Source organism: Diceros bicornis, chromosome 17, assembly GCF_020826845.1.
Source record: "Diceros bicornis minor isolate mBicDic1 chromosome 17, mDicBic1.mat.cur, whole genome shotgun sequence".
Lineage (NCBI taxonomy): Eukaryota > Metazoa > Chordata > Mammalia > Perissodactyla > Rhinocerotidae > Diceros > Diceros bicornis.
In genome coordinates this window covers 52,053,834-52,081,625 of record NC_080756.1, presented here as the reverse complement: position 1 = coordinate 52,081,625, position 27,792 = coordinate 52,053,834, and the positions used below count along the sequence as shown (strand labels likewise).

General features: G+C 37.4%; 1 protein-coding gene across 2 annotated transcripts; it reads right to left on the bottom strand.

Moving 5' to 3' along the window:
* Positions 1 to 809: 809 nt before the first annotated feature.
* On the bottom strand, positions 810 to 27,352 carry CLEC1A (C-type lectin domain family 1 member A). 2 transcript variants are annotated; one of them, XM_058558817.1, is made up of 6 exons: positions 27,230 to 27,352; positions 17,583 to 17,681; positions 16,015 to 16,191; positions 6,404 to 6,555; positions 4,040 to 4,158; positions 810 to 1,904 (listed from the first exon to the last, which is right to left on the bottom strand). In XM_058558817.1, exons 1-6 carry the CDS (start codon positions 27,342 to 27,344, stop codon positions 1,754 to 1,756), a joined length of 813 nt encoding a protein of 270 aa, XP_058414800.1. In that variant the 5' UTR covers positions 27,345 to 27,352; the 3' UTR covers positions 810 to 1,753. The 2 variants fall into 2 exon arrangements, with proteins under 2 accessions (XP_058414800.1, XP_058414801.1); XM_058558818.1 differs by lacking the exon at positions 17,583 to 17,681 and having other exon boundaries at positions 27,230 to 27,344.
* Positions 27,353 to 27,792: the final 440 nt, after the last annotated feature.

The window sequence follows — 27,792 nt, the reverse complement described above, 5'->3', positions numbered from 1 at the left end:
GCACAACACAATAAATCAACACAAAATTTGTTCAACACTGAATACATTTCCTAGCTAATCATCAGAAAATTGAAAAAAAAAATTCTTAAGGAAGAAATCTGCAAGTAGTGATTGACAGGTGACACTGTCTTATAAAAATGAACACAAAAGTGTCCTCTTTATCATATGTTTATGAACTTAATGTCATTAATACATGTTTACTGAAAATAAAACTGAAGCACCCCAGTTTCCACTATTGAAAAATAAAGATTTATAATAGATTATACTTTCTAGTGTTAAACTCCTAAAATGGATTTATCTATAAACGAAGGAGGTGAGTAGTTGTGATGGTGTTACTCGCATTCACCCTTGTCATATTGTCATCCTGAGAAAGCGGCTCCTAGGCGAGAAGCCAGCTATGGATGCAGATGTTATACGCTCTCTTTCACTTTCAATGACCTGAGTGGATAATTTACCCTATCGCAATTCACTTTACTCATCTTTAGCCATGTGTTAAGGACATAAACTTGCCTCAAAGGATTTCATTTTAGGAAAGTGTTAAAACCATCCTCTTGAAGACAGCATGCATCTCAAAGACGTCTTATTTCCCCCAAATAATCAAATAATCAGTACTCTTGTAGAGTCCCTACAAATTCTTAGCAAGGCACAAACAATCAAAACACTGATTGCTATCATATTTTAAAGAGCATCTCCACACTGAATTTTTCCCCAAATCACGAATCCATTCTAAAATGACACACGATTCACATTATTTACATTTATTATTATTAAATCTTCAGTACCTGAAAGGTATAAACATGGATCAAATGGAAGAAAACAGGAACAGAAATCAAACTATTAGAAATGCACGTAAAGAGATTGACTTTTGCCGGCACCATCAATCTCTCTGAAGGGAGCATCAGGGACAGTAATTCCGGTATGGAACTGAGTTGAGAATAGTTCTTTCCTGTGACAAATTGCTAGAGAAAGGAGACAATTATTGGAGTCTTAAGTGGACATGGGGAGGTATGTTTGTAAAAAGTTAAGATTCTAATAAAGAGAATTATCCCAGCGGAAAGCAGTTCATAGACATAGAAGACGGGGGCTTTAGTGAGAGATTGGGAAGGGAAAAGTATGAACCGAAGCAAACAAAAAGAATTAGCTGTGTATTTGGTAGCACAGTATAGGGAATGATTGCTCATTCCTCATGGACAACTTGACTGTTGGGACAAAGAATGTTACATACATTTATTTGTGCTACTTCAGTAAGTTTTTCACTTCTCCAGGTATTAAGGAAGACATGGAAACCGGAAGATGATAGTCGATGCTGAGAAGGAAGAACACTAGAAAGTTATCTCTAAGTTAAGAAGGTGGATTCCAACAAATTTGTGAGTTTCTGAGGCTGCTTGGTGGTACATAAATAGGACTTCTTTGTGACTGGAAAATATATGCATGAATCCAAACTCAGAAGTGCTGGTGATCCTGAACAGGAAACACAAAAAACCTTCTTGTACCAGTCAGAGAGATTGCCTTTCCTGATTTTTTTCCATTTCCCAATGTCTGAAATATCTCTTGCATTGAGATGGTTTGGCTCAACCGTTTTGTTGAATTGTTGTATGAACATGGATCAAATGGAAGGAAATAGGAAGTGAAACCAAACTAGAAGAGGTGCACATAAAGAGATTGACTTTTGTTCTGATCTTCAGGTTTTCTGGAGGAAGCTTGAAGTTGCATTTGTAGCTGGAGAGTCAATCACCTCTATGGTTCAGAGAAGCTAATGGAGCCTCTCAAGCTTCACTTTTGCTGCTATTCTCTCACAAGCACACCGCCTCAACTCTCTGCAGTCTTTCGAGAAAGCCTTTCCATTGAGGATGGTCACACAGTCTCTGCTTCTCAGGCTAGTGAAGTCTATTATAATCTCAAACCTTAAAAAAGAAAAAAAGAAGTTAGTTTAACACAGTTTATTTCTAAAATGAAATGTTAAGTAGCTAGAAAGTACATAGAGAGTATTCCTAGCTTAATAAAATTATAGACTAGATACCCAGAATGAGTTTACTGGAAATATGGTGTCACCAAGCTCTTCCTTTTCAGTCCCTCAATTTTCATACTTATTCTTAGAAGCAGCAGGTCACCCAAAACAACAAAAACTGTTTCTAACTAAAATGAAGATACGTGTATAATCCAAATTTATCATATGATTTTACTGCCACCTGAAAAATTATCTACCTTCTCTGTGACTCAGTGTACTTAACTGTAAAATAAAAAAGATTACACTGAATATGTCCTGTCTCCTGGGAGAACAAATCCTATATGTTACATAGAGAAGAAAGGCATCTGTTCAAACACGGCTTTTTTTTTTTATTGAAGTATAGTTGACATACAATATTGTATTAGTTTCAGGTGTACAACATAGTGACTTGACATTTATATACACTACAAAATAATTACCCTAATAAGACTAGTAACCATCTGCCATCATACAAAGTTATCATAATATCATTGACTATATTCCTTATGCTGTACATTACATCCCCATGACTTACTTATTTTATGACTGGAAGTTTGTACCTCTTAATCCCCACAACCTATTTCACCTTATCCTCTCCCCTCTCCCGTCTAGCAACCACCACTTTGCTCTCTGCATCTATGAGTCTGTTTCTGTTTAGTTTTGCTTGTTCAATTGTTTTGTTTTTTTAGATTCCACATGTAAGTGAAACCATACGATATTCTTTCTCTGTCTGGCTTATTTCACTTAGTATAATACCCTCTAGATCCATCCATGTTGTCACAAATGGCAGGATTTAATTCTTTTTTATGGATAATATTCCATTGTATATATATATATACCACATCTTCTTTATCCATTCATCTACTGATAGACACTTAGATTGCTTCCATATCTTGGCTATTGTAAATAATGCTTCAGTGAGCATAGGGGTGCATATATTTCTTCGAATCAGTGTTTTCATTTTCTTCCAATAAATACCCAGAAGTGGTACTGCTGAATCATATGGTAGCTCTATTTTTTAAGTTTTTGAGTTTCTATAGTGGTTGCACCAATTTACATTTCCACCAACAGTTTATGAGGGTTCCCTTTTCTCCACATCCTCACCAACACTTGTTATTTGTTGTCTTTTTGATAATAGCCATTCTGACAGGTGTGAGGTGATATCTCGCTGTGGTTTTGATTTGCATTTCCCTGATGATTAGTGATATTGAGCACCTTTTCATGTACCTGTTGGCCATCTGTATGTCTTTTTTGGAAAAATTTCTATTCAGGTCCTCTGCCCATTTTTTAATCAGATTGTTTATTTGATACGGAGTTATCATATGATTTATTCATATATTTTGGATATTAACCCCTTATCAGATATATCATTTACAAATATATTCTCACATGGCTTTAAATTGTAATATATTTTGGTATAGATATTACATTTACCTATTTCAAAGGATACCATGAACACTCCTACCTAAATGCTCACATAAGTAAAACTAATTTTTTATAATATTACTGTTTATATTGTCAGTATATCTATGCTCAGAGACTGTATTTTTAAAGATATGCTCCCCATTTCACTGTACAGAAAGCCAAGAAATCTGGGTTTTATACTATCTCTGGATATTGACACATTGTCTGACCTGGTGGCAAGTTACCGTTACACCCTGGGCTTCAGTTTATTCATCCATAAACGATCTCTATCTCTGTCTCTGTCTCTGTCTCTGTCTCCGTCTCTGTCTCTCTGTCTCTAAATCCCAGACACTTAATTATGCCCTAAGGGACTTCAGGCCCTAAAATACAAACTTCTGAAAGCAGCCAGCCAGAGAACTGTCGCTACTATTTTACTAACATTTTGTTCTCTGTCTCCCTCACTGGTTTACAAGCCATTCCAGAGCAAGCACTATGTTTTATCCATCTCTAGACATCCTCCTGCAAACTTAGTATCCAATACAAAGCAGATGTTCCATTAATGCTTGTTGAACCAAATTGTTGAACTCTGTCACTCAAGCAAAACCTCTTTATTAAATGCCTTTCCCATCAAATGTTCTGAAGGCTTACAGTTCAGGGGAGTAGTGGGCTCCATCCATCCACAGCCAGGCCTTATCACTGCCATTGCGGGATAGCCCTGTCCAATAAGAGTAGAAAAACTCAGAGTAGCTCTGAGGCATGGCAAACTCCTGTGAAAGGCACACAAGAAAACCTTTAGCTTTAGAGGTGTTATAGCGTGTATATGTACACAGAGATGTATAGGGCCAGCCAGCACTTAATACAAGAATAGCACATGATAGCACTACTCATGATAGTGTACTACACAAGACAATAGTACACATAAGAGAAAAAGCATCTGTGCTGAGGACAGCTAATTTGTCCAGGTTAATGAATTATTTTGTCTTAACAATCGTGGAATATATACTGATATTCTGAAACCAAGACTCACATCAACCAAGATTTATAAATGATACATTATTTTCAAGTCACAGCATTAAGCACTAAGATTGATATAAAAAATATAGGAGGCAGATTTACAAAGAGATGTAGAGAGTGATTCTGGGAAATGGAAGGAAAAGTGTAGGAATGGAGAAGTAACCTTTATAAATAAATGTGAAAGGAACTGACCAGGAAAGAGAAAAGAATAATGAATATACTTTAATGCAAAAAGAGGCAAAAGAAGAATTTAGAAGGATGATTTATATCTCAGACTAGGAAGGGGAGAAAGGGAAAATTTTCATATATATGTATATATATATTTTTTGTGTGTTTATATACACATATATAGCCATATATATGATAATTTCTGTTCCTAATATCCATATTGAATTTTTAAAGTTATTTACTTCCTTCTATCTAGTCTCACTCTTTAACGTAGAAATTTATATAAATTACCTACATTTATTAGAGTTACCCATTTTTATGTCTTTCCTTGCCACTATACTATGGGTTTCTTAAGGACATATACTTTGTTTTATTCATTTTTATATCCTCAACCCCTCAGATAATTAATGGCACATATTGGTTCAATAAAAGACTGTTGGAAATATAAATAAAACTACCCCTAAGCAATAGTCATGAAATAGGCATATCAAAAGAACTGTTGTTGGGCCGGCCCCGTGGCTTAGCGGTTAAGTGCGCGCGCTCCGCTGCTGGCGGCCCGGGGTTCGGATCCCGGGATCGCACTGACGCGCTGCTTCTCCGGCCACGCTGAGGCCGCGTCCCACATACAGCAACTAGAAGGATGTGCAGCTATGACAGACAACTATCTACTGGGGCGTTGGGGGAAAAATAAATAAATAAAATCTTTAAAAAAAAAAAAAAACTGTTGTTGAAAACATTGTTTCAAATTGAACAGTGTCCTTTTCAAATTAAAAGTTCTGAAAATGAATCATACGAAAGTGATTTAAATATATACAAACATATGAAGTGTATAAGAAAAAATATATAACTTTCTCAATAATATTTTCTAATATTGTATATAGTTCAATTATATACCTGAGTCCTCACTATGTGCTGGAGGTGGAGGAAACAAAGAGAATTGAAAAAATTAGGAATTCTTATGCTAGGATACATTGTCTTAGTCAAATAAATTGCCTCCATTTCCGCCTAAATTGAGCTATCAAGAAAGGATGAAACATATTATTTTAGTAGATGAGAGAGAGAGCAGTGTTTCATTCATCACAGATTTCAGGAAGTGGGTAGAAATTAAGATGTAGCTAAAAGTATGTTGAGTTTGCATAGTTAGCTGGGCATTTATTTCAATTAAGCCTTTGCCAATAACCTATTCTGTGCCAAGACCTCCGCTAAAATAATGATGAATAAATAATTGTCACACTGCTTGAGGAATTAAACCTAAAGACAACAATAAACGTTAAGAGAAAGGGGAATAATCACACCCATTTTAATTGTGTACTTTGATTGTGCGTACTTAATATATGCCAATTTATAGTTTTATTTTCATATCTGCCTTGACTAGTCTATGTTAGGCTATAAACTTCTGGAAGACAAGATATTTATTTGCAGATTATGGCAATGATTTAATTAAATGTTTTTCTGTTAAAAGCTGTGTCACTTTTATAACGGAAGAGCAGGAAGTGATATTTTCATCTTCCTGACATGGCATCAATATTGTTCTCTTCCTACCCAAACCAAAAGAGATGAGAAATTAAGACATTTGTCATTTGATTCCTGACTCATGGGGAGTTGGAAGAGCTTTCTCTCATGTTTCCAAAGGGTGGGTATTTGTGGAGAACAGAACTCCTTTTATATACCTCAGGGGATCATTCAAAGCAAGAGGAATAAGTCTTAGGCCTTGATTATAATAAGTGGGAGAGTCTGTGGACATTGACTCCTTAGAATCTTCCTGTATAGCTCTTTTAAAGACTTCTTTTCGAGAATACTTCAAATAATGACCAAGCCTCAGGACCTTACCAGCACTTGCTGTGTGTTTATCTTCAGCATAGTCGAGTTCTCAGAAATGCAGAAATATTCACAGCCCTGCCAACTCTTGCTCTCTTTATAGAATTGGTAGCATTTGTCCCCATGCCACTTCCATTTTTCTGGGCAAGGGCTGCATCTGTGTTCTTGGAAAGAAAATGATTTTAATAAGTTATTTTCTACCCAGGTCTGCTGGCTTTCTTCTCTTGAAATTACATAAGTACTTGATGACTCAAGAAAGAACTGATTCTCTTTCTCTTAGATACTCAATTTCCCAGCAATGATAACTACAAATGATTACCAAACACACACTACATGCCAGGAATTGTAATTGGTAGTGAGTATACAGTGGAAATTAAAACAGACACTGCCTGCTTTCATGGAGTATGGAAACTAGTAATGAATGATTGGGAATTCCTTTTTTTTTTTTGCCCTATGTAATTCAGCATACTGAGAGGATATTCAATTTCATAAGAACTTTTCATATTCAGAAACTCAATATGCATTGTATTTAAGAAACAACTGGGGGTGACGTCAGCATCATGGCAGAGTGAGCTTCCTCCATTGAACTCTCCCCGTCTAAGACACAACAGAAAGGACATTTACATTCCAACAGAAGCTATTCACACAACACAGGGGATGTCTGAGGCACCCAGGCAGCCATACACCCAAGGAATGAGGTTCTGGAATCCCCAGACTAAGTCAAAGGAGGTAAGAGGAGCTCCCTTCCTTCCCCAAGGACTGCAATCCAGAGACTGAGACCATGTGGCTCTCAGAGGAGGGGGGAGGGGTGGCTCGCTGTGTGAAAACCAGTGCTCTCCAAGACCTCTCACAGCCCAAGGGAATCCCCTTACGGAGCGAGCAGAATTGTTGCGAGGGTAGTTTCAACAATCTAGCCCCTCAGGAGAGCAGAGAGCAACAGCAAGGTGAGAAACCTCTGAGATTGGGGAGGCAAAAGTAAGTACCCCTCCCCCATCCAGCCTGCCCGACTGGCGCTTCAGCACAGCAGTGCTTCAGCTCAGCCCTGTCCCCAGAGGCTGCGGCCCCCAGGTGCCCAAGCCCCACCAGCAGGGGCAGCGTGACCATGCCCCACCCCCACAGGCAGTGGCCCCCAGGTGCCCAGGCCCGACCAGCAGCAGGGCGAGTCTGCACCCCTGCACCAGAGGCAGCACAGCTCAGGACCCACCATGCCACAGCCCCAGCCGCTCCAGCTGGACCGTGCCCCGCCCCCAGCTCCTCCGGCTTGACCTCCCCCCCTCCACCTGACTCCAGCTGCTTTAGCTTGGCCTGTGCTCTGGCTCCAGCTGACTTGGCACCAGCAACTTCAGCCCACCGCACTCCACTTCCAGTTTCTTTGGCCCAGCACACTCCACTTCCAGCTTCTTTGGCCGAGCGCACTCCACTTCCATCTTCTTTGGCCCAGCACACTCATTTTCCAACTTCTTTGGCCCAGCAGCACTCCAGCTCCTCCTACTTCAGCCCAGCACACTCCAGTTCCAGCTTCTTTGGCCCAGCACACTCACGTTCCAGCTTCTTCAGCCCAGCACACTCCAGTTCCAGTTTTCTTGGCCCAGCAGCACTTCAGCTGCAGCTGCTTCAACCCACCCGCACCTGAGACCCAGCTGTGTTGGCCCAGCTGCACTCCAGTCTCAGCTGTTCCCACGTTTCCCCCCCAGCAGCCTCCACTCAGCCATGCCTCAGATGAGCCAGGGGCCAACGACAGTGCCTGCAGATTGAGGTAGGCCAGAATACATAGCCCTTGACCTTCACCCAGCGGCAGCAAGAGGAAACTGCAACCATATATCTTCACTGTGAGGAAAAATAAGCCAACACCGACAGGCACCATGCAAAAATATATTAAATCTCCAGACCAAAAGGAAAATGACAAACACCCAGAAGTCAACCCAGAAAACACAGAAATGTATAACCTTAATGATAGAAAATTCAAAATAGCCATCATAAAAAAGCTTAATGAAATACAAGAAAACACAGACAGACAATTCAATGAAATCAGGAGTTTCTTCACATAAGAGATTGAAACTATAAAAAAAAAAAAATCAGAAATCTTAGAGGTGAAAAACACAATAGAGGAGATAAAGACAAATCTGGAAGCCTTAAGCATCAGGGCTAACAATATGGAGGAAAGAATTAGCAGTATCGAGGACAGCAATTTAGAAATGCTCCAGATGGAGGAGGAAAGAGAACTAAGACTAAAAAGAAATGAAGAAACTCTCCAAGAAATATCTGACTCAATTAGGAAATCCAACATAAGGATTATAGGTATTCCAGAGGGAGAAGAGAGGGCAAAAGGAGCAGAGAACTTGTTCAAAGAAATAATATCTGAGAACTTCCCAAACCTGGGGAAGGAGCTGGAAATACCAGTGAATTAAATAGACAGATCTCCTAAATATATCAACGCGAAAAGACTCTCTCCAAGGCATATAGTAGTAACACTGGCAAAAGTCAACAACAAAGAAAAATATTAAGGACAGCTAGACAAAAAAAAAACAACAACATACAAAGGACTTCCTATCAGGCCCTCAGCCGATTTCTCGACAGAAACTTTACAGGCTAGGAGAGAATAGAACGATATATTCAAAATTCTGAAGGACAAAAACTTTCAGCCACGAATACTCTGTCCAGCAAAAATATCCTTCAGATATGATGGGGAAGTAATAACTATCCCAGATTAACAAAAGCTAACAGAGTCCATTGCCACAAGACCCTCACTGTAAGAAGTGCTCAAGAAGGCCGCCATCTCTCAGGAAAAAAAGAGAAAGGGGCTTCAAAGTTTTGAACAAGGAGGAAAATAGGTCGACAAAACCAGAAAAATTGCAGTCCTCTATCAAAATAGATTAGCAAACACTTAATTATAAAACCAAAGATCAAGGGAAGGTAAGCACCAAGCATAAATACAACCTCATCATGTTAAACACGAACTCACAACACAAGAAGGAATAAGATGTGACAACAATAATTTAGAAGGGGAAGAGGAAAGGGATCAAATTGACTTAGTCTAAGGGAATAAGAGGCCATCAAAAAATGGACTATTACACCCACAAGATTTTTTATACAAACCTCATGGTAACCACTAACCAAATAATCAGAACAGAATCAGACACGATAAAGAAAGAGAAAACTAAGAGAAACCCCATACAGAACTACCAAACTAAATTGGTAGTCCAAAACACACAGGACAAGAAACAAAACAAATGCAAAAGAACCGGAAAAAGAGCAATAAAATAACAACAACAAGCCCCCATATAGCAATAATTACCCTAAATGTAAATGGACTGAACTCTCCAATCAAAAGACACAGAGTGGGGGATGGATTAAAAAACAAGATCCAACAATATGCTGCCTCCAGGAAACACATCTCAGCTCTAAAGACAAACACAGGCTCAGAGTGAAAGGATGGAAGACCATACTCCAAGCTAATAGCAAACAAAAGAAAGCAGATGTTGCCATACTTATATCAGACAAAGTTGACTTCAAGATAAAATAGGTAATGAGAGACAAGGAGGGGCAATATATAATGATAAAAGGGACACTCCACCAAGAAGACATATGACTTTTAAATATATATGCACCCAATACAGGAGCACCAAGGTACATAAAGTAACTATTAACAAACCTAAAAGGAGATATTAACAACAACACAATAACAGTAGGGGATCTTAACACCCACTTTCATCAATGGACAGATCATCCAGACAGAAAACAAATAAGGAAATAATGGACCTAAATGAAAAACTAGATGAGATGGACTTAATAGACATATACAGAGCTCTCCATTCAAACACAGCAGAATACATGTTCTTCTCAAGTGCACATGGAACATTCTCAAGAATAGACCATATGTCGGGAAACAAGGCACGCTTATATAAATTTAAGAAGATTGAAATCATAACAAGCATCTTTTCAGACCATAATGCCATGACATTAGAAATCAACTACAAGGAAAAAACCAGGAAAGTGACAAAGCTGCGGAGACTCAACAACACGCTACTAAACAACCAATGGATCATCGATGAAATTAAAGGAGAAATCAAAGCATATCTGGAGACAAATGAAAATGAAAATACACTGTACCAACTCATATGGGCTGCAGCAAAAGCAGTCCTGAGAGGGAAACTCATAGCAATACAGGCCCACCATAACAAACAAGGCAAAGCCCAAATAAGCAACCTCAAACTACACCTAACAAATTAGACAAAGAAGAACAAACAAAGCCTAAAGTCAGCAGGAGTGAAATAATAAAAATCAGAGCAGAAATCAATGAAATTGAAATTAAAAAAACAGTAGACAGGATACATAAAACAAAGAGCTGGTTCTTTGAGATGATAAACAAAATTGAAAACCCTTTAGCCAGACTCACAAAGAAAAAAAGAGAAAAGCCTCAAATAAATAAAATTAGAAATGAAAAACGAGAAATTACAACAGATACCACAGAAATACAAAAGATTATAAGAGAATATTATGAAAAACTATATTCCAACAAATTGGACAATCTAGAAGAAATGGATAAATTCCTAGACTCATACACCCTCCCAAAACTGAATCAAGAAGAAATACAGAACCTGAATATACCAATCACAAGTAAAGAGATTGAAACAGTAATCAAAAACCTCCCAAAAAATAAAAGTCCAGGACCAGATGGCTTCTTTGGAGAATTTTACGAAACATTTAAAGAAGACTTGATACCTATCCTTCTCAAACTATTCCAAAAAAGAGAGTAAGATGGAACACTTCCCAACACATTCTATGAGGCCAACATCACCCTGATAACAAAGCCAGGAAAAGACAATACTAAGAAGGAAAACCATAGACCAATATCCCTGATGAACATAGATGCAAAAATCCTCAACAAAATATTGGCAAACTGATTATAGCAATACATTAAAAAGATCATACACCACAATCAAGTGGGATTTATACCAGGGACACAGGGATGGTTCAACCTCCGCAAATCAATAAATGTGATACACCACATTAACAAAATAAGGAATAAAAACCATATGATCATCTCAATAGATGCAGAGAAGGCTTTTGACAAGATCCAACATCTATTTATGATAAAAACTCTCAACAAAATGGGTACGGAAGGAAAGTACCTTAACATGATAAAGGCCATATATGACAAACTCACAGCCAATATCATACCCAATGGCAAAAAACTGAAAGCCATCCCTCTAAAAACAGGAACAAGACAAGGGTGTCCACCCTCAAAACTCTTATTCAACACAGTACTGGAGGTTCTAACCAGAGCAATTAGGCAAGATAAAGGAATAAAAGGAATCCAAATAGGCAACAAAGAAGTGAAATTCTCGCTGTTTGCAGATGACACGATCTTATATATAGATAACCCTAAAGAATCCATTGGAAAACTATTAGAAATAATCAACAACTACAGCCAAGTGGCAGGGTACAAAATCAACTTACAGATATCAGTTGCATTTCTATAAACCAACAACGAACTAACAGAAAGAGAAGTCAAGAAGACAATCCCATTTACAATTGCAACAAAAAGAATAAACTATCTAGGAGTAAATTTAACCAAGGAAGTGAAAGACCTATACAATGAAAACTATAAGACATTACTCAGTGAAATCAATGATGACATAAAGAAATGAAAAAATATTCCATGCACTTAGATTGGAAGAATAAACACAGTTAAAGTGTCCATACTACCTAAAGCAATCTACAGATTCAATGCAATTCCAATCAGAATCCCAAGGACGTCCTTCACAGAAATAGAACAAAGAATACTAACAATCATATGGGGCAACAAAAGACCCCATATAGCTAAAGCAATCCTGAAAAAGAAGAGCAAGGCTGGAGGCATCACAATCCTCCCTTTGACTTTAAAACATACTACAAAGCAATAGTAAGTAAAACAGCATGGTACTGGTACAAAAACTGATATACAGATCAATGGAACAGAATTGAAAGTCCAGAAATACAACCAGATATCTATGGGCAGCTAATCTTTGACAAAAGAGCTAAGGACATACAGTGGAGAAAGGAAAGTCTCTTCAACAAATGGTGCTTGGAAAACTGGACAGCCACTTGCAAAAGAATGAAAGTAGACCACCTTCTTTTGCCATACACAAAAATTAACTAAAAGTGGATCAAAGACCTGAAGCTGAGACCTGAAACTATAAAACTAGTGGGGGAAAATATAGCTAGTACACTACTCACCATCAGCCAGAAATGGATCTTTTTGAATTCCATGTCTACTCATGGAAAAAATAAACAAGTGAGACTTCATCAGATTAAAGAGCTTCTACAAGGCAAATGAAACCAGGATCAAAATGAATAGGGAACCCACCAGCTGGGAAAAAATATTTGCAAACCATATATCTAACAAGTGATTAATCTCCATAATGTATAAAGAACTCACACAACTGAATAACAAAAAAACAACCCAATCAAAAAATGGGCAGAGGCAATGAACAGACTTTTCTCCAAAGAACATATACAGATGGCCGATAGGCACATGAAAAGATGCTCAACATCACTAATCATCAGGGAAATGCAAATCAAAACCACACTAAGATATCACCTTACACTTATTAGAATGGCTATAATCACCAACACAAAAACCAACAAATGCTGGAGAGGCTGTGGGAAAATGGGAACCCTAATCCACTGCTGGTGGGAATGCAAACTGGTGCAGCCTCTGTGGAAAGCAGTATGGAGATTCCTCAAAAAATTAAAAATAGAAATACCTTATGATCCAGCTATCCCACTACTGGGTATCTACCCAACGAACCTGAAATCAACAATCCAAAGAGGCTTATGCACCCCTATGTTCATCACAGCATTATTCACTATAGCCAAGACATGGAAGCAACCCAAGTGTCCCTCAACTGATGATTGGATAAAGAAGGTGTGGTATATATATACCATGGAATACTACTCAGCCATAAAAAAAGATAAAATTGCCCCGTTTGCAACAATATGGATGGACCTGGAGGGTATTATGTTAAGTGAAATAAGCTAGAAAGAGAAAGACAAACAGTGCATGATTTCACTCATATGTGGAATATAAACCAACACATGGACAGATAGAACAGTTTGGTGGTTACCAGGGGCTAGAGGGGTAGGGGGTGGGCACAAGGGGTGGAGGGATGCACTTATATGGTGACTGATAAACAATAATGTACAACAAAAATTTCACAATAAAAAAATTATAAAAAAAACTTTATTGCTAAAAAAAAAAATAAAGATAAATAAAGATACCAATTCTCCTAAAAAAAAAAAGAAACAACTGAAGTTTCTATAATTTTCTTCCTCAAAATCCTGTTATATAATAGTAAAAGGATTTTTGAAAATGCAATACATACCAATGGGATATGAACTCTTTTCTCATTCTAAGCACAGGTAAATAAAGTTTTAGAAAAAATTGCACAAACACTAAGCCGAGCATGAATTAGAATGGTAAATATCTATGTGTCAGAAATTAAGATGGGCATCAAAATCAGAGAAATAAGTGCACAGGTCAAGGGTGAGACGGACTCCATGGGTAGTGATTGTAAATATAGGAACTAGGCCTGGAAAGCCATGGTTTTAATGTCTCACATGGCCTTGGGCCTGTGAGAGTTGGGGACCTGTGGCCAAGTCCCTTGTCGGTATACGGTAGGATGGGAACTCAATCATATCCACAAAAATGTCTTTATTTTAAAAACAATCCAGTGTCATGGGCCGGCCCCATGGCTTAGTGGTTCGGATCCTGGGCGAGCACCGACACACTGCTTCTCCGGCCATGCTGAGGCCGCGTCCCACATACAGCAACTAGAAGGATGTGCAACTATGACATACAACTATCTACTGGGGCTTTGGGGGGAAAATAAATAAATAAATAAAATCTTTAAAAAAATAAAAATAAAAAATAAATAAAAACAATCCAGTGTCAAAATGGTAACATGTTACAATCTAAGTGGTCGATACACAAAGGGATATTATATTCTGGTTTGTATTTTTCCATATATTTGAAATATTTCATGAGGTAAAACAAAGTTCTAAATAAAGAATTTAGGAGATTTTCTTTGTAAGTCAATTTATATCTTTGGCCCATATCTTATTTCTTATAAATCAAACTGCCTACTTGTACCTTGGCATATGACATGCTTGGATATCTAAATTATAATTCAAATTCAACATGCCCAAAATAGCATTCCTGGTTCCTACTCTTCCCTCTCATAACCACAGAATTCTTCCCCATTTCACTTGATCACATCTCTATGCTTTTAGTTGCTTTGTTCAAAAACTCTGGAGATATCTTTGACGCCTCTATTTATCTCAGACCCTATTTTATCCCATCACGCATTCGTCTCCACTGATAATATTCTAGTTGGAGGCACCATCATCTCTCCCTGGATTATGGCAATAGCCATTTCTTATGTGATTTCTCTGTTTCTATCCTTCTCTCTTCTAGTCCATTTTCAACATATTTGCAGAGTGAGCCTTTAAAAACTCTTGTCAGATATGTATTTCCTCTGCTCTAGAGCCTAGTAATGAACGCTTATTTTGCACAAAATAGAAACCAAATCCCTTACAATGTCCCCTAGTACCATAAATAATCTCTACCGCATCTCCTATTAGTCTTCCAATCCCTCGCTCTGCTCCAGGCACACCGGCTCCTTATTACCCCTTGAATACGGAGATACTTTCACATTTTAGAGCTCTTGCATATCCTGTTTCCCCTACCTGGCTTATTCTTTCTCCGTATATCTACATGGCTACCTCCCACAACGCTTCAAATCTTTGCTCCTATATTATCATCTTAATTAGGAATTTATGATATCCCTATTTAAATTAGCAACCCACCATCCCTGAATCCCCGATCTCCCTTACCTTGTCTACTTTATTTCCCATAGGATAGATTATCCTTTCATATATTATATTTAGGTTGATTAACCGTTCTTGCATGCCTGGATCCTGGGGTTTCCCAGAATGTGGGAATTTGAGTATTAAAACTGGAAAAGTTTTGAGCAAACTAGGACAAGCTGGTCATCTTATTTTATGTTTTTAAATCTATTTATTACCACCACCCCAAAAGAGCAAGAGTTCCATGAGAGCAGAACGCCTTGTGTGTTTTGCATGGTGCACATCAGTAGGTGCTTAATAAATACTAGCTGAGCGGTTGTATTTTATTTTAAACTGATTTTTATTTTAAACAGTATTTCAACCTGATCCCTGTATAATTCTTAAAGTTTGAGCACTATGGTTATGAGTTTATTAACTTCTTAATGGGGAAGGATTTGTCAACACATTATGAAATGTATACTACTGTTAGGTCTCTATGTGCCAAGGTAAATTGAGCAATAACCTGTGTTTTATTTACTCGCGGTGTTATTTGGGTTATTTGTTAATTGTTTTTATTGTTCAAAATGTCTGAATTTGAAGAATCCTTTCATGTATTACAACACAGATGTATCTGAACTAAATGATCCTAGTAACTGGAAATGATCTGGATGCCCGAACTCTTTCTTAAGTTTGCCAGACAACTACACGGTTCCCCGATCCTGATGGGAAAGTCAGCCCTATACTGACAGATATTCTGAGGCCAGAGGGAAGCCTAGTGATCAGGACTCTCTTACCTCCAGTTTTGTTATAGAGCTCTCGACAAAGTTTTTCAGCCACGTGCTGCAGAGTTTCTGCAAGCTTCCTGTTTTGGGCGTGGAGAGATTGCAGCTGTCGGGAGAGATTCCCCAATCTTTCTTCCTTTTTAAAGAGGCTGTCTTGTTGAGTATTGGAGAGCTGGTAGAACTGAAAAACTGACCCAAGTTACCAAGTCAGATTGGACAGCTTATTTCTTCATTTCTATTTCTATTTTCTACATATGGGAAGACAAAACAGTATTTCTTTAAGATCTCAGGCTCTGAGATCTCATATTGCCTATATTCAAGTTTGGACTGTAGTACATAATAAATTGGATTTTCCTTGGGCAAATTAATTTCTCCAAGTCTGTTTCCTTATCTGAAAATGTGGAGTCATAATAACAGTTTCTAACTTCAGGAATAAATTTCTTAACCAAGTTTACTACTCAGTAAATATTTTTATGTATACTTTCAAACCATTACTCAACCACAGGTCCATTTATGTATTGATCATTATATTGAGTATTGACAATGTACCATATATCATTATCTCATTCAATCATTAAAATAGTCATATTATCATTTCTGTATTTTTATAGAGCTGCAATTGGACTCAGTGAGAACAAGTAACTTCCTTAGTATCACTTGGCTAGAAAATTTCAATGCTTAGCTTTAAACTTCAGGTTTCTAAATCTAAGTAGAGAAATCCTTCAGGAATCATGAGAGTTGTTTTATATACCTAAAAACAATGATGGTTGCAAAAACAATAGTTTTATCAAAATGAAGTAAAAATTTTGGGGCCAGGTGGAAATACTAAGAAATTATTTTTTTCATTTTAAAATTTAAGATCAAAACAAGTTTCTAAAATTTCCTTTAAAAAAAGCAATTTTTGGCATTAAAATGTGCTTGTCTGTGTGGCCTTTTACTTTGAACTACCTTCTTCAACTGTTCAGGAAACATTGCTGTAGAGTCTCAATCTGATGAAGCAAATTTGCCCACTTCCTTTTTTAAGTTTTTTCCTTTGTCCTTACGAGTTTGAAATTTAAAGACTTTTATACATGTATTCGTCCTTGTTTGATTTTCACACGTGTTTGCAAAATGATTCCATAACTTCCTGGACTTTTTGAAAAAATGTTACAGTGATTAAAAACCTAGTCTGTTCTCCTTACATGGAGGGGGCGGAATGTAAATGAAATTTCTTCCCTCTGCTTGGCCCGCTGCACCATGCATACTGAGAGCAAAAACCACTGCTGCTCTACTCTTTTGTGGAATGGGAAAGGGCTGAAGTATGCATTTATTAAAAATTGATGATTTTAAATATTGACATATAAACAAACAGACAAAAACCTTCTAGTCTCAAAAAGATTGTAAAAGTCTAGCTGGCAAGTGATTGTTGTATTTTAATGCTTCTACTACTCATCATTTAAATAGGTGCATTAGAGTAAGGTACATTGAATTACCCACAGGCTCCAGAATTAAAGTAAAATAAAAAAATCTATAACAAATATTTCTCATCCTAGACAAACCTTGGAACCGGGATCCTCCCCCAAGTCAGAGCGGAGACTTACACACAAGCCCCAGTGCTGCCAGGCCAATCAGCAGCAGCGAGCACAAAGCCAGCAGGGTCAGGGCCACTGGACGCCAAGCTGAAGAGCGGGGCTGGTGCTCTGCAGGGAACAAAAGAAAAGGCAAGGTTTCGCTTTTTCTTCCTCTTGGATCTACATCAGCAGCAAGCAAGTGAGAGGAGTTGGTTCTGGGAAGGAACAAATTCTGCAGAACAGTAATCAGGAGCTAGAAAACATTCCCTATGTCCTCAGAAATATTGTCATAAAGTTCTATGCCAAGCCTCACTTATCACAGCTAGATACTTTGACAAGCCCCACCCATTTCTATCCTCCCCACTCACCCAGTCCTACTTTGCATTGAATCTAGTTATGCATTACCATTATCTTTATGTGGTTGTTTGCATAATCTTCTTTTTGTTAAAATTTGATTTATAAAAGATTCTCATGAAAATGCCTTAACAAGGAACAATTTTCCACATCAGAGAAGAGATGCAATTAACTTGTTACTTTTGCAAAACATCCCCCTCCCAAGTTTCATGTATGCGTCTTCTAAAGACCAAATTGCATATCAGTAAAGCGACGTGATCTCTTTGCTGTTTCTTTTTAGGATTTCTTTGTAAGGATTTTGTTTGTTCATTCATTTGATTTATATCTCTTCAAAAATAGATTATAAAGACATGATCATCAATTTCTCAAGGATGGATCTAAGCTATTTCAATTTTGCACCAGTTAAGTAATAAAAAAACAAAAAAAAATCTATAGCCAGCATCCTTCCCTTGCCCACATCCCCACAAGTTTGCCTTACAGGAATTGCTGAGTCAAGAGTAAACCCATCACATAGTGAGCTCATTTATCAATCTGAATGACGTAAGATGTCTAACAAGGAAGCCCCTAAATCAGGTACAGGTAGCATCTAGCACTGTGATTAAAGTGAAACAAAGGAAGAGCAAAACTCTCAAACAAACCCTGATCTCTTCATGACCTGTGTTTCACTCCATTGGGAATTTAAGTCAGGTTCTAAAACAAAAAGATTAAAGACATATAACTTCATTTCCTCCTTAGCAAAGTCCTCTACATAATATAAGTACAGGGATTTGTGCTAAATATTATTTCTAAATGGGGAATGATAAATAAAAATAGCATAGAAATAGAAAATATGATCACTATCCTTTGGAACTTACAGTCTGGTAGAGAAAATATGTAAAAATCAGAGGGCAGACATTGATGTGTTTTAAAATGTGAATCTTATTTTCTCTTGATAATCATCTCCTTCATAAAAACTTTCAATGGCTTGCATTATTTTTAGAACAAAATTCACATCACTTTTCACAAAGACCCAGGTCCCTCTTTTTAAAAAATGGAAATTTGATTATGGTACTTCCTGACTTAAAAACTGCCAATAGCTTTATTGCACTTACAAGAATCTTTTTGATCTGGACCCTACCTAGCACTTTCATCCATTTCTGAACTAATCTTTTCTCACCCAAATGCTCTACTCACAATGGGCTTCTGTTTATCCTTGATCCAAACAAGCTTGTCCCTGTCTTAGTATCTTTGCATTAGCTCTGCCCTCTACCCCCGAATTAATTAATCCTCAGATTGGTTATTGGTAGGCTGCTTCCTGTTACTCGGCTTTTCATTTAAATAACACATCCTCAGGAGAGGTCCATGAGTCCATTTCTAGCACATCAGCCATTATGTATGCTTTTATAAAATTAGATTAGTAAGTAATATTTTCATGACTTTGTTTCTGTCTATCCCCTCCCCCCTTGAATGTACATTCCTTAAAATAGTGATCTTGTCTATCTTATTCACCAATGTATTTCCAGTACTGAAAATACTGCCTGGCACATAAGGCTTGGATACATATTTGAATGAGTAAATGAATGAAGAATGCAATTAGGAAAAATTAATATTACCCAAACTATGTAAATTTTACAGAGCACAGAGGATTATCTAAAGTTAAACTTTACAGGTTGATTTTTTAAAAATCGACTGACTTTTCAACAATATTTCTGTCAGCAGAGGGCAGACTAAGACAAATACATCTCCCAGTCATACTGGTTTCTATACTTATGCGAGATTCTGTATCATGAACAAATATGAGAGAAATTTGCTTTCTCCTCTGTTTCCTTCGATTAACTGGCCTATATAGTTTGGTCTAAATTTTCCTGGAAATTGGTGGTTTCTCATGGCATTGACCTTAAGAGTATCTCAAGTCAGAGTATAAAAGAACAAGATCAGAGGGCAGAATATAGCTTAAGCTAAATATCATCTCCAAAACTCTAAGTCTTTTTAAATTTCTATATAGCCCAAGAAAATTAACCATGTGGATGTTTCTAGATTCCAGAGGTGCAAGTGCGTATATGGACCCACCAACAATGGCTTTATTTTTCTCCATATGTCTTATCACCGTCAAATATACTATATATCTTACTTATTTCTTTTGGTTTATATCTGTCTTACCCCAGCAGAAAGTAAGCTCCTTCTTGAAAAAGATTATTGTCTGTTTAGTCCCTATCATAGCTCAGCATCAGTTGAAATAAGCTCGATTAATATTGATTGAATGAATGCATGTGTCTGTTATACATAAATATCTCTGTTATATGCTTGTCTACCTTTGCTCTAACCTAATTAGAGTACTACATATCTCAAAAACATAAAAAATGTAAAAAATGCTGTCCCTTTTTATGATTAATATTTCCCTTGTCAAAATTAGAAATAATTTTAAAAAGGTAAAGGAGAAGAAGAACTATGGAAATCAACCAAATTATTTACCCCTTAAGAAACCTGCTTTCGCTTGTATAATATTGAGGGCAAGGGAGATGTTGTTTTTCTGCCCAAAGGATCAAAAAGAATGAACTTAAATCCTTACTGTGAAGCGAGAGCATGGACTTTAGGGATTAGAACATTATGTAATAATAATTATATCCATGTAAAAAATAAATATTTGATCCTTCCTAAGCTTGCCTCTAGGACAGAAAAAGAAAGAAATGTAGTATGTTTTTTGCTAAGGAAACAAAAGTTTTAAAAATTCTCTTCTAAGGAATCATCTTTCCCTGATCATTTGAAAATTTTTCCACTCTGACTCTCCTCTCTCTCTCTATCTCCCTCTCCCTCTCTCTCTCTTCTTCTCTTCTCCCTTAATATTCACAATCCCTCCCTGTTTTATCTAGAGACCCAGAGAAACATAACCCTATGGAATTTCTACAGCAGGTATGGTCATTTCCTAGGAAACTACGCTTCCATGATGAAAAGACTATGGAGTTGAAAGTTTCACTTTTCTTTTTCTTTGATGTTGTTTTTCCCTCTCGGTATTTTTTTTTTTTCTTTTCTTAACTATGAGTTTAATGTTTCTGAGTTCTATTCTAAGTGCCCCTGATCATGAGGTCTCTCTCTAGGGACTACTCCCACCTAAAACAAGAAAAATAAGCTGCCTGGGAGGTACCTCAGTTTGGCTTGGCTTTATTGTGGTTTTAGTTTTTGGAAGAGAACCCCTATGCTGTCTCCTGAGGCATGTTTAGAAAGAGGTGTGGACAGGCCAAGGAATGATATAAACATCCCTAGGAATAATAAGATATATGCAGGAAAAAACATCCCTTTCCTGTATCCTTTTACTATAACTCTACTATAAAAGGCAACAGTGCTAAGGACAAGTTTTGAATACAGATTTCCTTGTAGGTTTAAGAAACTTTGTGGATGAAGAGAGTTGTCATACTTGACCAGTTACTCTTCATCAGGCACCAGAGAGGGAAAATTTTGTTCACCTCCATTCCCAGGGCCAACAAAAAATGAAACAGACGTTACCAAACGTAGTCTATTTATTCCTCTGAAATAGAAAGAATCTTAAAAGCCGGAAAAGACACAGAGAATTTAAATAATTTGCACAAAACCACATCACAAACTAGTGGCATACGGCATATGGCACATAGTAAACCTTCTCTTGTGAGGCTGTTCAAGGTTCCACGGGTTGGGAGTATTTTTCGGTGTTCATGAAAATGCAAGTTTCCTTTCCCTTATGAGTCTATTTTGAATGTTTGCTATTTTCATTCTCTCTAAAATTAAATGGGTGTTACCATTCCTATTATTTCAAAAAATATATACATCTAAGAACCTATAAGCTATTTCCAGAATATTACTGAGTTTTTGATTCACAGAAATTAAAATCTCAATTATATTTTTCTTTTAAGTAAATTTAGGCTAGTCAATTTTATATCCCAGTCAAGGAGTTTCATTTCTGAAATATAATTCAAAAATAACATTACTATAAATTATAATTGCTAAAATTCCTTGAGTTATTGTGATAAATGCCATATATGAATCACCTCATCTATCCTTACAAACACCATATGAGGTAGATACTATGATAATCCCCATTTTAGATGTGGGCAACTGAGTCCCAGAGGAGTTAGTTACCTTACCCAAGGGCACACAGCTACTGATGATGATACTGAGTGTGTTATATATGCTGTAGTATTTCACTTGAATCTGCCAAAAAATATTCAAGAGGGCACTATTTTTACCCTTTTTTTGGTTAAGAAAGCTGAAGTGCCAAGTACTTAATTTGCTTAGGGTTGCACAGCTAGCAAGTGATGGCGGCAGAAGTGCTATCTAAGCACTCTCCTTCCAGAGCTGAACATTTTAATCATTTTCCTATCTTCCCAACAAATCTTACATTAATATTTGCCCTTATATGGCAGTTCCAAATGGAATTATAGTGTTTTACCACTTGCATCTTTTTGCTTCTATATTGTGAAGTATCTCAGTAGCAGCCACCTTAAATCATACATTCTCCATTCTACTTAAGGAAAAACGTTTCTTAGCGTGCTATATAAGGGCCTGCATAGTAGGATCCCATCCTGCTTTTTAGCCTCATCTTCCCAAATCCCCCTCATACACCTACTCCCCTTGAGGACTGTTCATTCCTCAGCCCAAGTGTCCACCTTGCCCTCATGTTAGACTCTGCTGATGATACTCAAAATTATCTTATCCTGATCTAAATTCCAATTCAAAATTAACACCTCATCTTCTCCCTCTGAACTTGTCTTTCTTAATTTTACCCATCAATACGCTGAATCTCTGATGTGTACCCCAGATTAGTTCTTGCCTCTCTGCTTTTATCTTTGCACATGAGGTCCTCACTATGGAAAGGTCACCCAGTGCTCCATCTTGCTCCATCTGAAAATTTCGACTCAGCCTTGTAGCCCAGGATCAAATGCCACTTCTTGCAAAAATATGCACATGACTTAAACACAGTCACTAACTTGTTCATTCCTGTTTGCGCCTATGGCCTCCTGTACATATTCAATAGCAATACACCACATTTTCTTATAATTATTGATTCAGATTATTCCTTCCACTTCTCTAAGCACCTCACAAACAGGGTCTCCTTAGTGCCTACCATAGTGCTTGATATTAAGTAGGTGCACTTTAAAGATTTGTTGAATCAATTAGATGTGATTTATGCCATGACTCAGCAATGAAGGGTTTATGCTGTAGTTGAGGAAATTAAACTAAAAATCTAGGAAAAATTTGAGAATATTGTAATTAATGTAAACAAAGAAAAAATGGAACTTGAATTTCTCATTAAAGGTTTTTTGTTTTTTCTTAAACCCAAATTGGTTTTCATATTCTTTTGATAGGATTACATTCAGTTTCCAGCTAGAATTTTGGCCCATCAGTTATTTCATTCTCTCTCTCCTTGGTATACTATTTCTGCAAAGTACTTTACCTGCACTTCTTTTCAAGCTACAATTGAGTTAAAATCTCCCATACCTTAAAAAACAATTTTACAAAGCACTCACTCAACCCCATAATACCTCAGCTATAACACTTTATCTCTTCTCTTTACAGCCAGGCTCCTCAAAAAAGAAGAAAGGAAGAGAGAAAAAGACAATGATTTAAATTGTTTATTTTCCTACCTCTCAATTCCCTTCAAATCTCTGCTATTAAAAATTACCAATAATCCGTTTTCCTCCTCATTGCTAAGACAATAAATTATTTTGGGGCTTCCTCTTACTTGAACTCTCTGCAGATTTATTGTTTATTATTTTAAAGATTCACCATTCATTACCATTGACTTTTCCATTTCTCTTGAAGTTATTGTCTCCTGGCTTCCTAGATGCCTCTCCTGGTCCAGCTTCTACCACTCCCTGTCATCCATTCTTATTACCTCTTATTGGAATCTCTTGCTCATCCTGGCCCTTAATTGTTCTATTCTCTGAGATTCTCTTCTTGGCACTCTTCTCTTCTCTTCTTTTGTCTTTTCATTTTACATTCTCTTCCTCGGTGATCTCACTCATTCTTATGAAGTTTAATTCCTAACTGAACGCCAGCAATTCTCATATATATATGTAGCTCAGAATCCTTACCTCTGAATCACATCCTGTACATACAAGTGCCTTTGGGCAACTCCAGTGTGTGTGCCTTCTCTTATAGGCATCGCAAACTCAAACTGAATTCATCTTTCCTATAGTGGCTATCTCAGTTAATGGCAGCACCACGCACATAACATCAGATGGAACCTAGCCAACCTCTGCTCTCCCTTTCCTTGTCTTCCACATGTGACCAGTCACCAATTCTTTAAACTCTACCTCCTCAACATCTGTCACATCTGATTCCTCCTCCTCGTTCCCATACCACTTCAGTTCAGCTTCTTCTAATCTCATGCTTAGACTAATGCAAAATCTGGTATTAGCTCATCCAGTTTTATACTTCTTCAATCCATCCTCCTCATTGCAGTATAGATGGTCTTCTAAAAACCAAAATTGATTATGTTACTTCCTATTTAAATTCCTCAGTGACCTCATTTCACCTAGTGAATAGAATCAAAATACCTCAGTAGGACATAAAAGATCCTCCTTAACTTTCCAGACCTACCTCTTGTCAAGCTTCCTCCCTCCAAGTCTACACATCAACCACAACACACTGCTTATAGTTCTCTAAAAACACAAAGTTACTTAAGACCTTCATGGCTTTCCTCCCATGTGTCTGTCTGCCTGTAGTGCCCCCAACCCTTTAAGTTCTCCCACTTCTGCTTCCATATCATGTGGAACACCTTAAAGTTAACTCAATTCAATGTTCACTCCCTCTCTCAAACCTTCCTTGATCTCCTCTACTCTTGTCAGATAGAAGTGACCAAGCTCTCCATTGTACCATGTGCATCCTTCCATCATGGCACCTTATCACACTTATTGCTTAGTCAAGAATTGTATTAGACTTTAAGTTTCCTCACAAACAGGGACCATATCATATTTGGCATTATATCCTCAGTACTTTGCCGACATGCCTGGCATGACATCACCCCCAGCATAAGTTTATGGAAAAAAGGTATGAGAGTGTTGTCTTTCATTTTTACTTTCTAGCTTCCTAATTGTTTGGCATTTTTTTAACACAAGCATAACTTTTATATTGAAAAAAATGAAAGTTTAGAAAAGAAATGAAGGTATATAATTTATTTTTAATTCTAAATAAAAATTAAAATTTTCCAGTCATAATTGTGCCACATTATGTTGAATCTGAATTCTCTGCATTGCCAAAAAATTCCCAGAGCAATTTTTGCTCTGTTATTTTTAACAGCAAAGTTATATCAGATCTATTTTCCTAAGAAATAATTAGACTTCTGTAGTGACATTCCTCTAAATATTTGCATTATTACAAAATAAAAACAAGATATCATACATGTACGCTAATATAACTATTTTCAGACGCTTGCCTCCAAGACACTTTTTTGTAACCTCTATTCCTACTGTATCAATTTCCACTTTTTACACAAAGGCTGCCAGATGTTTCAGTTAGTGTTTTATCCTGCTCCACCTCCCTCTCCACCCTCCAACCTCAGCAGAATTTATTTGTACACCCTGTTCCTGATTATGCTGATCACTAATCCTTGTGAGAGTTCCCCGCTCTAGTCAAAGGTGAAAAATGAGGTTATACACAAGGCATTTAAAACCACAGCCCTAAGAGCTGACTCTTCAGAAGATTTGTTGGAGGAAAACATATTGTATCCAATTACTTGTATCTGGTAGCTACAGAAACAGACATTCCAAAGTTGTCACTTTGTTTCACATCAAGGAGGCTGGAAATCCCCCGTATTTCCTCACAGTTTACTAGATAGATTAGTTAAAAAAAAAAAAAGCCACGTCAGTGAGTCTCAGGTGGGGGATCATTTAATGGATAGAAAGTGAATGGAAAGGTTTAGTAGGGAAAGGAAGAGAACTTAAAAGTTATTTTATAAAGGGGAAAAGGAAGACAACTGTGAAAAAGTGTATGTCCAAATTTATGGAGGTGAAGAAAATGTGGATATGGTCAAAAGAGAAAGGACATGAAGATACAGGCACTGAATGAGTCTCTCTCTGATGCAGACTGACACAAAAATGTTAAGCAGAACACTGAGAATTCTCAAAGAATGTAATATTGAAAAGACACATTTTTAATGTCTCTGCAACGCACCAAGGACTTTACATAGCTTATCAACCTTGGTTGATAAGCTCATAGCCACTTTATAAGAGAGGTTTTGTTACTTCTATTTAATATTGGTTCAAGTTAATATGAATTAATACGTATAAAGTGCTTAAAGCAATGAGAGGCACATAAAAATCACTATATACATGTTTACTATCATTAACATTTTACAAATGAAGAAATTGAAGCCCTAGACTACTTAATAACTTTAATATTACACAGTAAGTGGCATATCTTGTACTAGAATCTAGTCTTGCCTGTATTACAGTGTGAGATCTTTTCACTAGAACTCAAGTCAGATTTCTGCCTTAGTTTGACTGAGTTGCCCAAGAAATAAGATCCTTCTCTATGTATGCGAATTATCTCTACTAAGGACTGAAAAAATAAATATTTTATTACTATGTCAGAGAGTGAATTATTGGAAATAAAGGCATAAGATGGAAGCTAAATGTAACTACAATTAAATATTTTCATAATTTAATTCAATCATCTCAATAATATTATGAGAGTCAATAGAACAAAAGGGAATGGGACGGGATATAATTGCATCTGAGTACACTGTTTAGATCATCAAATTACAGAATTTCAGAGCTGAAGAGACCTTAGAAAGCATTTGCTTTAATCTCTCCTCATTTCAAAGGTGATAAAACCAAACACCTGATGTTGACATGACTCTCAAGGCCTCACAACTTCAGGATGCAGAATTATAATAACAAAATACCAGGGTTGATGTGTCTGCTTGGAAATCTCCCTCTAAAGCCATGAGTTCAAAACTAGCAAAAATGTAGCCTTTATAAATTTCCAGATCAGATTACAGATGGTAAATAAAACAGCGTTGGATTTGGCCTTCCTGGGAAGGCGGGAAGGGGAAGGGACATTGCTTTACTTGTACATACAATCTCACCTAGTATGCTATAGCTAGTTGGTAAAAGCAACATACTCTCAACTGCAAAATACTCTGCCAGCAATCAAATCTTAGAAAAACAAACATCTGTGTATATATTGAGTTTAATTTTTCAGATGTTCATATATGTGGCACATAAGTTGAAAAGTACACAGTTACATATTATTGTAAATCATGAATGCATTTTCTCTCTTTCCTCCATTTTGTACATTCCTAGGAGAGAGAGCTCATCTCACGCATTTCTCAAGGGGCTGGCCAATTTCCACTCTGGGAGGCAGAGTACCTGTGCGCTCCGGCTCTGGCCGCTGGGTTGTAGTAGACGCTCGAGAATGCAGGCTCAAGGTGGTGTCCCCATCAGCATCCAGCATGTCCCTCGTGCTGCTGTACTTGGCCTGCATCTGGATTCCTGCAGGGGTGAAGGCGAGCTGTGGTCAGATTTCCCCAGGCCACCGGGCTACTGTGAGACAATTCAGGAACCGAGGCACTCAAAGGCATTCCTAATGTTCTTCTCTCCCAGCAAATAGCAGGGGAAGCCTCTGACTCCAGTTCCTGCCTGGAGAAGCCCAGCCCCTCTCCTGTGAACTTGTACTCTGAATGCCAAATTGGTCAGACGGAGGGGAAATAGCATGTGTTTTCTATTTGGGCGGTCTCTGAACAACGATCAAAGGGGTTGCCCTTCTCAGATATCTTTTGTTCACCTGCTTGTACTTCCTGTGTTACTACAGTGTAAAAAAGCCAAGACCGTACAATCGTATGGAGATTCCTTCAGACTCTGCAGAGCAATAATCAGTTGGAGGGATACATATCACCCAATTTCTTACCCATCATACACTCACTGAGTTCCTT

Coding starts and splice junctions, on each gene's coding strand:
- CLEC1A (XM_058558817.1), bottom strand. CDS start 27,344: ATGCAGGCCAAGTACAGCAGCACGAGGGACATGCTGGATGCTGATGGG. Junction 16,192..17,582: donor GGCAGCACTGGGGCTTGTGT/GTAAGTCTCCGC, acceptor AACTTGGGTCAG/TTTTTCAGTTCTACCAGCTC. Junction 4,159..6,403: donor TAAACACACAGCAAGTGCTG/GTAAGGTCCTGA, acceptor TGCCTTTCACAG/GAGTTTGCCATGCCTCAGAG.